Genomic DNA, 12652 nt, shown 5'->3' on the forward strand with positions numbered 1-12652 from the left:
ATGTCGTCCTGTCCACCGTGGTCTCTACCTCTGAGACAGGACCTTCTAATTCAGGGTCCTTTCAAACATCCAAATCTAATTTCTCTGAGGCTGACTGCATGGAGATTGAACGCTTGATTCTATCAAAGCGTGGCTTCTCGGAGTCGGTTATTGATACCTTAATACAGGCTAGGAAGCCTGTTACCAGAAAAATTTACCATAAGATATGGCGTAAATATTTATATTGGTGCGAATCCAAGAGTTACTCATGGAGTAAGGTTAGGATTCCTAGGATATTGTCCTTTCTACAGAGGGTTTAGAAAAGGGCTTATCTGCTAGTTCGTTAAAGGGACAGATTTCTGCCCTGTCTATTCTTCTACACAAACGTCTGGCTGAAGTTCCAGACGTTCAGGTTTTTTGTCAGGCTTTAACTAGGATTAAGCCTGTGTTTAAGACTGTTGCTCCGCCGTGGAGCTTAAACTTAGTTCTTAATGTTCTTCAAGGCGTTCCATTTGAACCCCTTCATTCCATTGATATCAAGCTGTTATCCTGGAAGGTTTTGTTTTTGATGGCTATTTCCTCGGCTCGAAGAGTCTCTGAGTTATCTGCCTTACATTGTGATTCTCCTTATCTAATTTTTCATTCAGACAAGGTAGTTCTGCGTACTAAACCTGGGTTCTTACCTAAGGTAGTTACTAACAGGAATATCAATCAAGAGATTGTTGTTCCATCACTGTGTCCTAACCCTTCTTCAAAGAAGGAACGACTTTTGCATAATTTGGACGTAGTCCGTGCCCTGAAGTTCTATTTGCAGGCAACTAAAGATTTTCGTCAAACTTCTTCCCTGTTTGTCTTTTACTCTGGACAGAGAAGAGGTCAAAAGGCTTCGGCTACCTCTCTCTCTTTTTGGCTTCGTAGCATAATACGTTTAGCCTATGAGACTGCTGGACAGTAGCCTCCTGAAAGGATTACAGCTCATTCTACTAGAGCTGTGGCTTCCACCTGGGCCTTTAAAAATGAGGCCTCTGTTGAACAGATTTGCAAGGCTGCGACTTGGTCTTCGCTTCACACCTTTTCAAAATTTTACAAATTTGACACTTTTGCTTCTTCGGAGGCTATTTTTGGGAGAAAGGTACTTCAGGCAGTGGTTCCTTCTGTTTAATGTTCCTGCCTTGTCCCTCCCTTCATCCGTGTACTTTAGCTTTGGTATTGGTATTCCATAAGTAATGGATGACCCGTGGACTGACTACACTTAACAAGAGAAAACATAATTTATGCTTACCTGATAAATTTATTTCTCTTGTAGTGTAGTCAGTCCATGGCCCGCCCTGTCTTTAAGGCAGACCTAAATTTTAATTAAACTCCAGTCACCACTGCACCCTATGGTTTCTCCTTTCTCGTCTGCTTTGGTCGAATGACTGAATATGACATGTGAGGGGAGGAGCTATGTAGCAAGCTCTGCTGGGTGATCCTCTTGCAGCTTCCTGTTAGGAAGAGATATATTCCATAAGTAATGGATGACCCGTGGACTGACTACACTACAAGAGAAATAAATTTATCAGGTAAGCATAAATTATGTTTTTTAGCACTTTAGTTAAGAGTTTTATTCTATGGCGTTGTAGTGTAAAACTCATAACTACTGACTTTTAAATGCGGTACCAGGCTTGACAGGAGAAGGTCTACCGCTCACTTTTTGTCAGACTCGTTATACCGGCGCTATGCAAGTCCATTTGAAAATATAGGATATGCAATTGACGTAAGTGGATTTGAGGTAGTTCCGAGTCTGGCCAAAAAAGTGATCGGTACACCTGTACCTGCAAGACTCGTAATACCAGCGGGCGTTAAAAAGCAGGGTTGGGACTGGCACAACTTGTAATCTAGGCCTATGTTTTTTAAATCCCCCCCTTTATGTTATTACTTGGATTCCACAGCATGGGTATTAGTTCCCAAGAGTAAAGGATCGTGGACTCTCACCACCTGTTTGAAAGTAAAGATAATTATGCTTACTTGATAAATAAATTTCTTCCATGGTGGTGAGAGTCCACAAGACCCCACCCATTGTTTTTTCTGGGGTTAGCTTTTTCTTCAGCACATCTGTTTTGCCTGCTCCTTTTATGGCCCTTATTCCTTTTTCTTACCTCACTGTGCTTGGCTATACGTTAGACTAAGACAGGGGTGTCAAACTCATTTGAGTCGCGAGCCATTTTCCATACAAGTGTAACTCACGTGGGCCGCACACTGCCTACATATAAAAAAAAAAGCAGTGGCGTTTGCTATCACTGCATATATTTAAAAAGATTGTGTTTTGTAACTCATAATTAACTTACTCTGGCTTGATGAAATGCTCCATCCGTGCAATTTTTTATCTAGCAGCCCTTTTCCGAGCTCGTTCACAGTTTAGCATACTCATGCGCATAGTATAACATTTCCTCTGCATTATAAATAGTGGATCACAATGCCAGAACAAAAAGGAATACAGTCATTAGAATGGAGACCTGAATGGAGGTTGCACGTATGCGCATCCCTAACAGTAAGCGCACTCGCTCTTTAAATAATAAGCCTATTATAATTATTATTTTTCATATTATTTTTCATGGAGGTGGCGTGGGCTGCACAAAACTAGGTTGAGGGCCGCATTCGGCCCATAGGCTGCCAGTTTGACACCCCTGGACTAAGGTATGTGTGAGGTGGGAGGGGTTTGCTTGGGGTTTGGGAATCTTTGCCTCCTCCTAGTGGTAGAGAAGAGTAATTCCCAAGAGTAAAGGATTGTGGACTCTCATCACCATGAAATAAATTAATTTATCAGCGAATTATTTTTTTATGCAGCGCTATACAGAGATACATTACTTTTAATAATAAAGTACAAACAGTACTAGAGTTGCAATGACAAGTTATACAAGTGTATGTTACATACATTGCACAAACGTCTTTAACAAACAATACAAAAGGTTCCCTAAAACATTTTCAGTAAAGATTCCACAAAAGGTGAAGCAAGCCATACCCTTAAACACAACCAGTATTACATGCACTTTTATACAATTTTAGTTACAGTTATGTTATGTGTGTAGATATGTATTTATGTATTTATATCTGTATATACTGTATGTATTTACAGACATATATACACATATAAACACATAAAAACATATGTATATTTATATATAGATGAGTGCATTGGAGCCCTTTTAAGTCAAGTAGAATAGGATAGAAATATTTATTTATTTTATCATGCAAAGGTATCAGATGACAATGAACAAATACAATCAGCAGTGTAACAATCTAACCATTAAATAGATTCAGAAAGAGTGAGTAAAGTGTAATTTATTGTACCAAATGTAAAAAAAAGGAAAGGTATTCCTGTTTGCTATTTTAATATCCTGGGGAAAAAAAACTATTCAAAAAACGGTTGTCCGATTTCATAAAACTTCTCAGCCTTAGCTAACAATAAAAATAACTAAAGGGACACTCAAGTCAAAATGAAACTTCCATGATTCAGATAGAGCAACAATTTATCAACTTTCTAATTTACTTCCATTAACAAAATGTGCACAGTTTTTTATATTTACACTTTTTCAGTCACCAGTTCCTACTGAGCATGTGCAAGAATTCACAGAATATTCATATAAGTATTTGTGATTGGCTGATGACTGTCACATGGTACAGAAGGAGTGGAAATAGACATAAATGAAATTTGTCAGAAAAAAATCTACTACTCATTTGAAGTTCAGGCATAGAGGCCGATTTATTATGCTGTGAATGCAGCAGTATCCACGCGAGCCTTCAGGCTCGCCGGAAACATAAGTCAAGAAGCAGCGTTCGTAAGACCACTGCTTTTTAACTTGTCCACCACTTCTCAGGCGGCGGACAGCAATCAGCCCGATCATATACGATCGTGTTGATTGACACCCCATGCTAGCGGACGATTGGCCGCAAATGTGCAGGGGCGGCATTGCACATGCATTTTACTAGAAGTGCTTGTGCAATGATAAATGCCGACATCGTGTGCTGTTGGCATTTATCGATGTGCGGCGGACATGATCTGCTACAGCAGATCATGTCCGCCCGCACAATGTTAAATCGACCTCTACAAGCTATTGCATTGTCTTGACATCATGGATCTGTTGATTATGCAAATCTATTGTATTTACTGGTCCTTTAAAAAAACAAAAGAAACAGGGTGAGATAATTCAAAAGAATGCAGCAGCACAGAAAGGGTAAGTTTAGTACCCTAAAAAATACAAAAAAACAGCTGCACGAAAAGGCACAAATGGACAGTCTAGTCAATCTTAAACTTTCATGATTCAGATAGGGCATGCAATTGTAAACAACTTTCCAATTTACTTTTATCATCAAATTTGCTTTGTTCTCTTGGTATTCTTTATTGAAAGCTAAACCTAGGTAGGCTCATATGCTAATTTCTAAGCCCTTGAAGGCCGCTTCTTATTTCAATGCATTTGGCAGTTTTTCACAGCTAGAGGGCGTTAGTTAATGTGTGCCATTGTGACCACACCTGTGGAGTTACAAATGAGAGGGCACTGATTGGCTACATGCAAATCTGTCAAAAGAACTAAAATAGGGGGGCAGTCTGCAAAGGCTTAGAATAAAAAGTAATCACAGAGGTAAAAAGTGTATTAATATAACCGTGTTGGTTATGCAAAACAGGGGAATGGGTAATAAAGCAATTATCTATCTTTTTAAACAATAACAATTCTGGAGTAGACTGTCCCTTTAATGGTCATATTAAAAAATAAGGGCTGCTGACAGAGGAATCCTTACGCGTTTCGTGCCTCAACAGGGCACTTACTCATAGGAATAGTGATTAAGTCAGAGTCCCTCAATTTAAAGAGACACTGACCAATCAACAAATACAAACAATTTAAAAAGACATACACTTTAAAAAGGCATACTATGCACAATATGTATACTCTAACAAAAAAATAGAACAAGAGAACCACAATAACATTGAACTGTAAACATACATATAATATATGCATATAATACCACATGATCAGTGTGATATATCAAAATTCGGACCTTCATAGGTGCCGTATACCATTTAACACTCAGCTCCCAAAATGTGTATATATACAGTATATTCCTATAACACACTCATGTGGTGTAAATGACACAATTCTTCTACCATCTATTTCACAAAAGTTATTCAAAAATTAATTAAAATACAGCTAACACCCTATAGGATAAATACATATACACATGAGCTCATACTGTATATTATACAATTTCCATAATTTACAAAATAGACTTAAACGGAAACTGAAAAATCAGTATATGTTTGGAACGCACAAAGAATTACATTTTTTATAAACTCCTATATAAACAAAGATGTATAAAGTTAAACAAACAAACAATATAATAATATACTAATATGTATAATTTAATTAGTTAAGAGCGTTATTACTCTATAAACAAACTCATATCTCACTCACGATTGAGACCATTGGGTGAAATAATTCTAAGTTTAGTACCCTATTTTACAAACTGATCGCTGAAAAACCTTTTTATTTTTAGTGGTGGTAAATCCTAGCGTTTTTTTTAAACACTCAGATTTACCATCACTTTAAGAGAAATAAGTTGATACCCAATGATTTTTTCCGCAGAGCTCACAATTCAGTGTAGTTTCTCCTTTTAATGATAATGTAGCAGAGCTATACCAGGATAAAATAGAGAATGATAAAAACTGATTTGATGATGGCTGAATAAAAACAAGATAACATATTTTGAGACAGTTCAAATTTTTTAAGTTGCCTTAAGAAGTACAATCATTGTTGAGGCTTTTTAATTATAGTGAAAATATCAATGTCTTAATTGAAATCATGTTGAATTGTTGTGCCAAGGAGCTGTCTGCTATGGAATCTTTCATTTTCAGTGAAGAAGGTGATGGAGACTTTTTTTTCTAAAATTAATACCATGAGGCCTATTTAAGAAATGTCTTGCGGACCTGATCCGACAGTGTGGATCAGGTCCGCAAGACATCGCTGAATGCGGAGAGCAATACGCTCTCTGCATTTAACATTGCACCAGCAGCTCACAAGAGCTGCTGGTGCAACGCCGCCCCCTGCAGACTCGCGGCCAATGGGCTGCCAGCCGGGGATGTCAATCAACCCGATCGCACTCGATCGGGTTGAATTGTTGCGATTCCTGTCCGCCTGCTCAGAGCAGGCGGACAGGGTTATGTAGCAGTGGTCTTTGTGACCGCTGCTCCATAACTTTTGTTTCTGGCGAGTCTGAACAATAGTATTGTTATGTAAGGATTAACCTCCCACCTGACACCTCCCAACTCCCTGATCCCTCCAAAAAAGCTCATCCCTCCCCCCACACTCCTCCCCACCATTTTAGGTACTGGCAGACAATCTGCCAGTATGCAGTTTAGGGCTTTTTTAAAAAAAATATTATTATTATTTTTTCTGCAGTATAGGGAACCCTTCTCAAACCTCCCTGATCCCTCCCAAATAGCTCTCTAACCCTCCCCCCTCCATTTTAAGTACTTGCAACTGTCTGCCAGTTCCTGGTTTATAGGCATATTTGTTTTAAAATGTATTTATTTTTCTGTAGTTTAGGGGTTTTCCCACCTCCTCAAAATCTTTATGTAGAGCCTCCCCATATCACCCTTTTTCTATAGTGTAGCCCGATCCCTCCCTCACCCTTCAAAAAAAAAAATTCTGTAGGGTCGCCCACCTGCCTTCCTTCCCACAGGCACCAACAGAGATCGTTACAGACAGTGACAAAGACTGTGTCACTTTCTGTAGCCATTTGGCAATCTGCCTTCATATGGTAATGGAGCATCGCTAATGCTCTGTTACCATATAAAGCCCAGCAACAGCAAATCTCGGTTGTCGCTTGACTACCGAGACTGTTTAGGCTTCCAGAAGTGGCATCGTAAATCTAGGTTATGCGGTACACTGGGCTATGTACCGCATGATATAGATCTACTTCATATTGGCTAAAGGGGTTAAAATTGCAGGCTCTACCAGAATCAGGATAGTTTAAGTTTGACTTTTATGTCTCATTAACTTTAGACTTAAGTTTAATGCTTCAGTAAGCTATTTAACCATCACTTTTTTAACCTTTTGATGAAAAAAATGTTTTTACATATTATGTGAGCATTCAATACAACTGTCGTCTTTACAGGTGACAAAGGAGAGTTATGTATGCCATACAAGCAAAGTAAGTGTAATCCACGTAACAACTATGTCTAAACTAATAAATAGATGATTTTCATGTTGTACTTTTCCTTTCCCTCAAGATGCAGAGAATTGTAAAGAGCTACTTGACCAGGGAGAATCTCTGAGTGGCTGGTACAAAATATACCCAAGAGTAGGTGCACCATTGACAGTGCTGTGTGACATGGAAACTGATGGAGGAGGGTGGATAGTAAGTATAGACTCTGTGATTCTTACTAGATAGTATTAAATTTATCTTGGAGGGCAATACTTTTTCTTTTGATGGAAAGATGTATGTACAAATAAAGGGGACAGCTATGGGTACCAGGTTCACACGAGCTACGCAAACCTATTTATGGGGAGCTGGGAAACAGAATTCCTGGATTTGTGTGGCTTGGTCGGGGACATGGTACTGTATAAACGGTGTATAGATGATATACTAATCATATGGAAAGGTAGCAAAGATAGCTTGAAAGATTTTTTCCTATCAATGAATAGAAATAAAAAAGGTTTGACTATCACGTATGAATATAGTAAAGAGAAGATCTCTTTTCTAGATCTGGAAATTGAAGTAATGAATTCCAATTTTAAAATTAAAATGTTTTTAAAAAAAGTAGACGTGAATAATTATACTCATGCGAATAGTTGTCACCTTTAGAAGTGGAAGGAAAATATCCCGAAATCGCAATTTCCGAGGGTAAGTAAAAATTGCTCTAGATTACTAGACTACAAGGAACAAGCCAGTGTTTTAAGAAATACATTTTCGGATAGAGGCTATAATGAGAGAGATATAGAACAAGCATATAAGGATATAAAAAAGTAGACAGAACAAGTCTGCTGACATATAAAAATAAGGGTATTAAGCAAAAGGAAGATGAAGATCAGAATATTAAAGTCCCTTTATCACACATTACATGGGCATCTCATTAGAGAAGATCCGATTATAGGAAACTAAATAACTATTTATCCTATGTTCATATATAAAAGATCCCAAAACCTCAAAATGATGCTAGCGCCAAGTGAATATAGGACCAAATATAAAGGCAATAGACAACTAGATTGGGAGGGCAAGGAAAACTAAATGTTTGCTTACCTGATATATTTATTTATTTATTGACACGGTGAGTCCACGGATCATCTAAGTACTATTGGGAATATCACTCCTGTCCAGCAGGAGGCGGCAAAGAGCACCCCAGCAAAGCTGTTAAATATCACCTCCCTTCCCTCCAACCCCAGTCATTCCAACGAAGCAAAGGAGAAAAAGGAAGCAACAAGGTGCAGAGGTGTCTGAGGTTTATATCATAGCAAAAAGTCCTGTCTTCAAAAACAGGGCGGGCCGTGGACTCACCGTGTCAAGAAATAAATAAATTTATCAGGTAAGCATAAATTTTGTTTTCTTTCTAATGACACAGTGAGTCCAGGGATTATCTAATTACTATTGGGAATCAATACCCAAGCTAGAGGACACAGATGATAAGGGAGGGACAAGACAGGGAACCTAAACAGAAGGCACCACTGCTTGAAGAACCTTTCTCCCAAAAGAAGCCTCAGCCAAGGCAAAAGTATCAAATTTATAGAATTTGGAAAAAGTGTGTAGAGAGGACCAAGTTGCAGCCTTGCAAATCTGTTCCACAGAAGCTTCATTTTTGAATGCACAGGAAGAGGAAATAGCCCTCATATAATGAGCCGTTATTTTCTCTGGAGGCTGCTGTCCAGCAGTTTCATAGGCCAAGCGAATTATACTCCTCAGCCACAAAGAAAGAGAAGTAGCAGTAGCTTTCTGCCCCTTACATTTCCCAGAGAAAACTACAAACAGAGCAGAAGACTGACGAAAATCCTTAGTCGCCTGTAAATAGAATTTCAAAGCTTGCACCACGTCTAGGTTGTGCAGAAGACGTTCCTTATGAGAAGAAGGGTTAGGACATAAAGAAGGAACAACAATCTCCTGATTAATGTTCTGATCTGAAACTACTTTAGGAAGAAAACCTAACTTAGTACATAAAACTACCTTATCTGAATTAAAAATAAGGTAAGGAGACTCATACTGTAATGCTGAGAGCTCTGAAACTCTACGAGCAGAAGAAATAGCAACAAGAAACGAAACCTTCCAAGATAACATATTAATATCTAAAGAATGCATAAGCTCAAACGGAGCCTGCTGAGGGAGGAGCAACACAGGCCTGATTCTTTATGTAACAAAATAGACAAGGCAGATATTTGACCCTTCAAAGAACTTGCCGATAAACCCTTTTCCAAACCTTCTTGGAGAAAAGTTAAAATTCTAGGACTCCGAACTCTACTCCAAGAGTTGCCTCTGGATTCACACCAATACAGATATTTACGCCATATCTTATAGTAAATCTTACTGGTAACAGGCTTACGAGCTTGAATCATGGTCTCAATGACCGACTCTGAAAAACTGCGCTTAGATAAAATTGTCAGTAAACCTTAAAAATAATGTTATATAATTCTGCACATAGTGCAGAATTATATAACATTATATTAGCCAAACTTTATAAAACCTAATGTACCCTTTTAATTTTTTAAAAAAAATGCTGTTTTACAGACCCGCTCTCTGTACTCTGCTAAGCGGGTCTGTTATATTCACACAGCGCATCGGGCCAGCTGTATAGTCACAGCCCGGCCCGACCGCGCCATAACACAAAGTGCAGCTCGCTCCTGCTGTCAGACAGAGCAGGAGCGAGCTGCACTTTGTGTTATTTCTCTTGTTAAGTGTATTCAGTCCACGGGTCATCCATTACTTATGGGATATATTCCCTTCCCAACAGGAAGTTGCAAGAGGATCACCCAAAGCAGAGCTGCTATATAGCTCCTCCCCTCACATGTCATATCCAGTCATTCTCTTGCAACTCTCAACATAGATGGAGGTCGTGAGAGGAGAGTGGTGTTTTATACTTAATTATTTCTTCAATCAAAAGTTTGTTATTTTTAAATGGCACCGGAGTGTGCTGTTTTTTTTTCTCAGGCAGTATTTGGAAGAAGAATCTGCCTGTGTTTTCTATGATCTTAGCAGAAGTAACTAAGATCCACTGGCTGTTCTCGCACATTCTGAGGAGTGGGGTAACTTCAGAAAGGGAATAGCGTGCGGGGTCCCCTGCAAATAAGGTATGTGCAGTAAAATATTTTTCTAAGGAATGGAATTGACTAAGAAAATACTGCTGATACCGATGTTATGTAAGTACAGCCTTAAATGCAGTGGAAGTGACTGGTATCAGGCTGATTAATGTATATACAGTAAAGTAATTTTCTAGGAATGGAATTTGACTAAGAAAATGCTGCTATTACTGAAGTAATGTAATAAGTCTTAAATTCAGTAGAAGGACTGGTATCAGGCTTATCAATAGAGATACATACTCTTTAAAAAATAAAAGAAAAAGATGTTTAAAACGGTTGCTGGCATGTTTAATCGTTTTTGTGAGGTACTTTGGTGATAAAATTTATTGGGGCATGAATTTTCCACATGGCTGACTTATTTTTCTGCATGGAAACAGTTAACTGAGGCTTCCCACTGTTGTAATATGAGTGGGAGGGGCCTATTTTAGCGCTTTTTTGCGCAGTAAAAATTCAGTCTCTGTCTTCCTGTTTCTTCCTGCATGACACAGGACGTCTCTAGAGAGCTCAGGGGACTTCAAAAGTCATTTTGAGGGAGGTAATCAGTCACAGCAGACCTGTGACAGTGTGTTTGACTGTGTTAAAAAACGTTTTTTTCTATATTATTATCCGTTTTGGGTATTAAGGGGTTAATCATCCATTTGCAAGTGGGTGCAATGCTCTGCTAACTTAATACATTTATTGTGAAAATTTGGTTGCTATAACTGATTTGGTTCATTGTTATTTCAACTGTGACAATTTTTTGTGCCTCTTAAAGGCGCAGTAGCGTTTTATTTAGTGCTTGTAAACTTATTTCAAAGTGTTTTCCAAGCTTGCTAGGCTCATTGCTAGTCTGTTTAAACATGTCTGACACAGATGAATCTGTTTGTTCATTATGTTTGAAGGCCAGTGTGGAGCCCCATAGAAATATGTGTACTAAATGTATTGATTTCACTTTAAATAATAAAGGTCAGTCTTTATCTATAAAAGAATTATCACCAGACGACGAGGGGGAAGTTATGCCGACTAACTCTCCTCACGTGTCAGTACCTTCGCCTCCCGCTCAGGAGGCGCGTGATATTGTGGCGCCAAGTACATCAGGGACGCCCATACAAATCACTTTACAAGACATGGCCACTATTATGAATAATACCCTGACAGAAGTATTATCTAAATTGCCAGAATTAAGAGGCAAGCGCGATAGCTCTGGGATAAGGACAGAGCGCGCTGGTGCTGTGAGAGCCATGTCTGATACTGCGTCACAGTTTGCAGAACATGAGGACGGAGAGCTTCATTCTGTGGGTGACGGATCTGATCCAGGGAAACCGGATTCAGAGATTTCTAATTTTAAATTTAAGCTTGAGAACCTCCGTGTATTGCTAGGGGAGGTTTTAGCGGCTCTGAATGACTGTAATACAGTTGCAATTCCAGAGAAATTATGTAGGCTGGATAGATACTATGCGGTACCGGTGTGTACTGATGTTTTTCCTATACCTAAAAGGCTTACAGAAATTATTAGCAAGGAGTGGGATAGACCTGGTGTGCCCTTTTCCCCACCTCCTATATTTAGGAAAATGTTTCCAATAGACGCCACTACACGGGACTTATGGCAAACGGTCCCCAAGGTGGAGGGAGCAGTTTCTACTTTAGCTAAGCGTACCACTATCCCGGTGGAGGATAGTTGTGCTTTTTCGGATCCAATGGATAAAAAATTAGAAGGTTACCTTAAGAAAATGTTTGTTCAACAAGGTTTTATCTTACAGCCCCTTGCATGCATTGCGCCTGTCACTGCTGCTGCGGCATTCTGGTTTGAGTCTCTAGAAGAGGGCATTCACTCAGCTCCATTGGATGAAATTATGGACAAGCTTAAAGCACTTAAGCTAGCTAATGCATTTGTTTCTGATGCCATTGTACATTTAACTAAACTAACGGCTAAGAACTCCGGATTCGCCATCCAGGCGCGCAGAGCGCTATGGCTTAAATCCTGGTCAGCTGACGTGACTTCTAAATCTAAATTGCTTAATATTCCTTTCAAGGGGCAAACCTTATTCGGGCCCGGCTTGAAAGAAATTATCGCTGACATTACTGGAGGTAAGGGTCATACCCTTCCTCAGGACAGGGCCAAATCAAAGGCCAAACAGTCTAATTTTCGTGCCTTTCGAAACTTCAAGGCAGGAGCAGCATCAACTTCCTCCGCTCCAAAACAGGAAGGAACTGTTGCTCGTTACAGACAGGCCTGGAAAACTAACCAGTCCTGGAACAAGGGCAAGCAGGCCAGAAAACCTACTACTGCCCCTAAGACAGCATGAAGGGATTGCCCCCTATCCGGAAACGGATCTAGTGGGGGGCAGACTTTCTCTCTTCGCCCAGGCGTGGGCAAG

The 12652-nt window shown here is 39.4% G+C and overlaps 1 protein-coding gene across 1 annotated transcript in view; it reads left to right on the plus strand.

Annotated features, from left to right (window-relative positions):
- LOC128636042 (ficolin-1-B) overlaps nucleotides 1–12652 on the plus strand; it is a 220878-nt gene that overhangs the window by 138164 nt on the left and 70062 nt on the right. Inside the window, exons 4-5 of the mRNA XM_053689116.1 lie at nucleotides 7129–7164; nucleotides 7244–7371. Of these exons, the coding sequence (XP_053545091.1) occupies nucleotides 7129–7164; nucleotides 7244–7371 (164 nt within the window). The remainder of the gene's footprint in view (nucleotides 1–7128; nucleotides 7165–7243; nucleotides 7372–12652) is intronic.

This window comes from Bombina bombina, chromosome 7 (genome assembly GCF_027579735.1).
Source record: "Bombina bombina isolate aBomBom1 chromosome 7, aBomBom1.pri, whole genome shotgun sequence".
In the NCBI taxonomy this organism is placed as follows: domain Eukaryota; kingdom Metazoa; phylum Chordata; class Amphibia; order Anura; family Bombinatoridae; genus Bombina; species Bombina bombina.